Source organism: Protobothrops mucrosquamatus, unplaced genomic scaffold (assembly GCF_001527695.2).
Source record: "Protobothrops mucrosquamatus isolate PMUCROS unplaced genomic scaffold, P.Mucros_1.0 scaffold3625, whole genome shotgun sequence".
Lineage (NCBI taxonomy): Eukaryota > Metazoa > Chordata > Lepidosauria > Squamata > Viperidae > Protobothrops > Protobothrops mucrosquamatus.
The window spans coordinates 45,339-49,522 of record NW_015389587.1 but is presented as its reverse complement, the minus strand read 5'-3'; the positions used below and the strand labels follow the sequence as shown (position 1 = coordinate 49,522).

The following is a 4,184-nucleotide window of genomic DNA, read 5'->3' as shown; positions in this document are numbered from 1 at the left end:
CTGGTGATTGGCCTAGAGTCACCCAGCTTGGTTTCATGCCTAAGGCAGGACTAGAACTCACCGTCTCCTGGTGATTGGCCTAGAGTCACCCAGCTTGGTTTCATGCCTAAGGCAGGACTAGAACTCACCGTCTCCTGGTGATTGGCCTAGAGGCACCCACCTTGGTTTCATGCCTAAGGCGGGACTAGAACTCACCGTCTCCTGGTGATTGGCTCAGAGTCACCCAGCTTGCTTTCATGTCTGAGGCAGGACTAGAACTCCCTGTCTCCTGGTGATTGGCCTAGAGTCACCCAGCTTGGTTTCATGCCTAAGGCGGGACTAGAACTCACCGTCTCCTGGTGATTGGCCTAGAGGCACCCACCTTGGTTTCATGCCTAAGGCGGGACTAGAACTCACCATCTCCTGGTGATTGGCTCAGAGTCACCCAGCTTGCTTTCATGTCTGAGGCAGGACTAGAACTCCCTGTCTCCTGGTGATTGGCCTAGAGTCACCCAGCTTGGTTTCATGCCTAAGGCAGGACTAGAACTCACCGTCTCCTGGTGATTGGTCTAGAGTCACCCAGCTTGGTTTCATGCCTAAGGCGGGACTAGAACTCACCATCTCCTGGTGATTGACCCAAAGTCACCCAGTTGGCTTTCGTGTCTAAGGCAAGACTAGAACTCACTAATAATAAAAAAAAATCCCTCTTCCATGCAGGTTTGGGATTTAAAGGGAAAAAAAAAAATCTTGGCTAGCAGCTCTTCCGTAGATCCAGTTGAGATACCAGTTCCTCCCGTTGGATCAGGGTTCCTGGTTAACAGCTTGCGTCGCTACTTTTTCCTTAGGAAAGGTATCAGAAAGAGCAGGAGAAGTTGAAAAAAGAGTGGGAAAAAGCACAGAAAGAAGTTGAAGAAGAGGAGCGCAAATATTATGAAGAGGTATGAAGTCCGAGGTGTGATTGTGGACAGGTGGGGAATGTACCTCCAACTCAATATGCACATCTAGTCGGTCTCCCTTCGGCTCGATCAGTGTGGTGAATGTAGTCTGGATTCCCAGGTGGGAGGGGCTGCATTCCAGACGAGCATGAGACAACTCAGTTCAAATAGTTTGTGGGAGAGAAAGAGGGTGAAGACGACTCCTCCCCCAATAGTTCCCAGGCTATTTGTAAATGCAGATAGTAGAATCTTCAGACTGGCTAGATTTTGTGTCTGGAAAATGAACAATAAAGGAAATGGCCTAGAAAAAATGTCAACATGTCTTTCTTGATTTTTGGAACTTGACAATAAGCTATTATTTGAACAGAAATTTTCGGCACATCTACAGCCAATTCGTTCAGCCCTGTGCAGAAGTGACTCAGCCAGCCAAAATGTTTCCCATTAAGTCTTTTTCCCATGTCACTTAATCCCCTCCAACAGACTAAAAGAACCAGTGAAAGCTCTAAAACAATATTGTTGAATTTGACAAGCGCTTTGCCTTATTCCAGTCTATATGTCTCGCAGGGCTGTGCAAATTGGGAACTGATTTGAAGAAATGTGTTTAACCTTAGTACAATCATGACACCTTTCAGTTATTCTTTGAAACAGTCCAGTTTTTCTTTAGGTTGCTGGGCAAACGTGGGGAAAAAAAGATGTGGGCACTTTAATGAGTCAGCTCATAAAATTACACGTAATTCTTAAAGCAGCAGCATCCTTTGTTTTTACCTAGTACAAGCACGACGCCTCTTTGCTATTCTTTGAACAGTCCAGTTTTTCTTTAGGTTGTTGTGTAACCCTGGGGGAAAAAAAAGATGTGGGCACTTTAATGAGTCAGCTCATAAAATTACATGTAATTCTTAAAGCAGCAGCATCCTTTGCTTTTACCTAGTACAAGCACGACGCCTCTTTGCTATTCTTTGAAACAGTCCAGTTTTTCTTTAGGTTGTTGTGTAACCCTGGGGGAAAAAAAAGATGTGGGCACTTTAATGAGTCAGCTCATAAAATTACATGTAATTCTTAAAGCAGCAGCATCCTTTGCTTTTACCTAGTACAAGCACGACGCCTCTTTGCTATTCTTTGAAACAGTCCAGTTTTTCTTTAGGTTGCTGGGCAAACCTGGGAAAAAAAAGATGTGGGTGCTTTAATGAGTCAGCTCATAAAATTACACGTAATTCTTAAAGCAGCAGCATCCTTTGTTTTTACCTAGTACAAGCACGACGCCTCTTTGCTGTTCTTTGAAACAGTCCAATTTTTCTTTAGGTTGCTGGGCAAATGTGGGGAAAAAAGATGTGGACACTTTAATGAGTCAGCTCATAAAATTACATGTAATTCTTAAAGCAGCAGCATCCTTTGTTTTTACCTAGTACAAGCACGACGCCTCTATCTGGATGACTGAGAATCTTTGTGAACTTTGACGATCTTCTCTCCTCTAGGAACGCAAGATCCTTGAAGATACCGTGGTTCCGTTCATACTGACCTCAAGCTCTGCAGAGCCCTTGTCTACATCATCTTCCTTGACCGATGGAAACAGGACGATGGTGCGTTTGCTAGTGGAATTTAAGACTAGAATGGGAGATGGCAAAAAAACCAAATACATGTTTTGAAGACAATACTTTATAGAACATAAAGCGATTGTTTTAACCTAGCCTTTAAGAAAAATTAAACATTGTGAAGAACGGTTGCATGAACTGGGAATGTCTAATGAATAGAATAGAATAGAATAGAAGAGAATAGAATAGAAGAGAAGAGAAGAGAAGGAATGTAGAATAGAAGAGAAGAAAAGAAAAGAGAAGAGAAGGAATGTAGAATAGAATAGAATAAAATAGAATAGAATAGAATAAGAGAATAAGAGAATAAAATAGAAGAGAAGAGAAGGAATGTAGAATAGAAGAGAAGAGAAGAGAAGGAATGTAGAATAGAATAGAATAGAATAGAATAGAATAGAATAGAATAGAATAAGAGAATAAAATAGAAGAGAAGGAATAGAATAGAATAGAACAGGATAAGAGAATAAAAGAGAAGAGAAGAGAAGGAATGTAGAATAGAATAGAATAGAATAGAATAGAATAGAATAGAATAGAATAGAATAGAATAAGAGAATAAAAGAGAAAAGAAGAGAAGGAATGTAGAATAGAATAGAATAGAATAGAATAGAATAGAATAGAATAGAATAGAATAGCAGAGTTGGAAGGGAACTTGGAGGTCTTCTAGTCCAACCCCTTGCTCAGGCAGGAAACCCTAGACCATTTCAGCCCTATCCCCAGGATGCAGGCAACACAAAACCACACACCCTCCGATCCACGGAAAAACCTCTCTCCATGGAACCAGTCCCTGGTGCCCAAAAGGTTGGGGACCTCTGCTCTAGATGCAATCACTTGCTTTGCCTTAAAAGAAATCTGTTTTATGGGCTTATTTTAGAGGATTTTAAAGCGTCAGTTGGTCAATAAGATGGTAAATGAGGCTGAATTCTTAGACAGGATACCAAATTGTGGTTTGAAAGGCTTAGCTTTTGTAGCAGCACGGATTAAGCCCATTGAGGGAAAGATTGGACACCTCCTGATATCAGCCCTCTGAGGTAAATCCTATAATATAATATATTATATTATATATTATAATGAGTAAGGTGACCAACTTTTTTACAATGAGAAGGAGGACACAAATCAATTGAAGAAAAAAATATCGTAAATCAAACATTTTATTCATTGCAACAATACAGAATACACTATAATATGATAAATGCATAATAAAAAAACATTTGTAACAATAACATTTTATATTGTAATTGTGCTTACATGCCTATTAATTATTATTTAAATGAGTACAAAAGAAGGACTGTCCTTCCTAAAGGAGGACGATTGGTCACCTTAATAATGAGCCAACTCATAAAATTACATATAATTCTTAAAGCAGTAACGTATCAGCCCTCTGAGGTAAATCTATATCTATCTATATCTATATCTATCTATATATATCAGTGTTTCTCAACCTTAACAATTTTAAGGCATGTGGACTTCAACTCCCAGAATTCCACAGTTTTCTCCCGCGTAGAATTAAAAGTACCTTGGCGACGTTTCGACGAAGTCACATTCGTCATCTTCAGGCTGGTGTCTTCAGCTTCGTGCTTCTAAGAGTGGTGTGTGATCGCAGCTGTTTCTTCCTTTTAACTGCCAGTGGGGTTGGAGCTGATTGGGTGGGAGCTTGGCTGTGTTCTGATTGGGTGGAGGTGTGTTC

General features: G+C 40.6%; 1 protein-coding gene across 1 annotated transcript in view; it reads left to right on the top strand.

The window, feature by feature from the left end:
• Positions 1–4,184, top strand: part of LOC107297973 (LIM and calponin homology domains-containing protein 1) — a 14,568-nt gene that overhangs the window by 6,966 nt on the left and 3,418 nt on the right. Inside the window, exons 6-7 of the mRNA XM_015827337.1 lie at positions 825–917; positions 2,387–2,491. Coding sequence (XP_015682823.1) covers positions 825–917; positions 2,387–2,491 — 198 coding nt within the window. The remainder of the gene's footprint in view (positions 1–824; positions 918–2,386; positions 2,492–4,184) is intronic.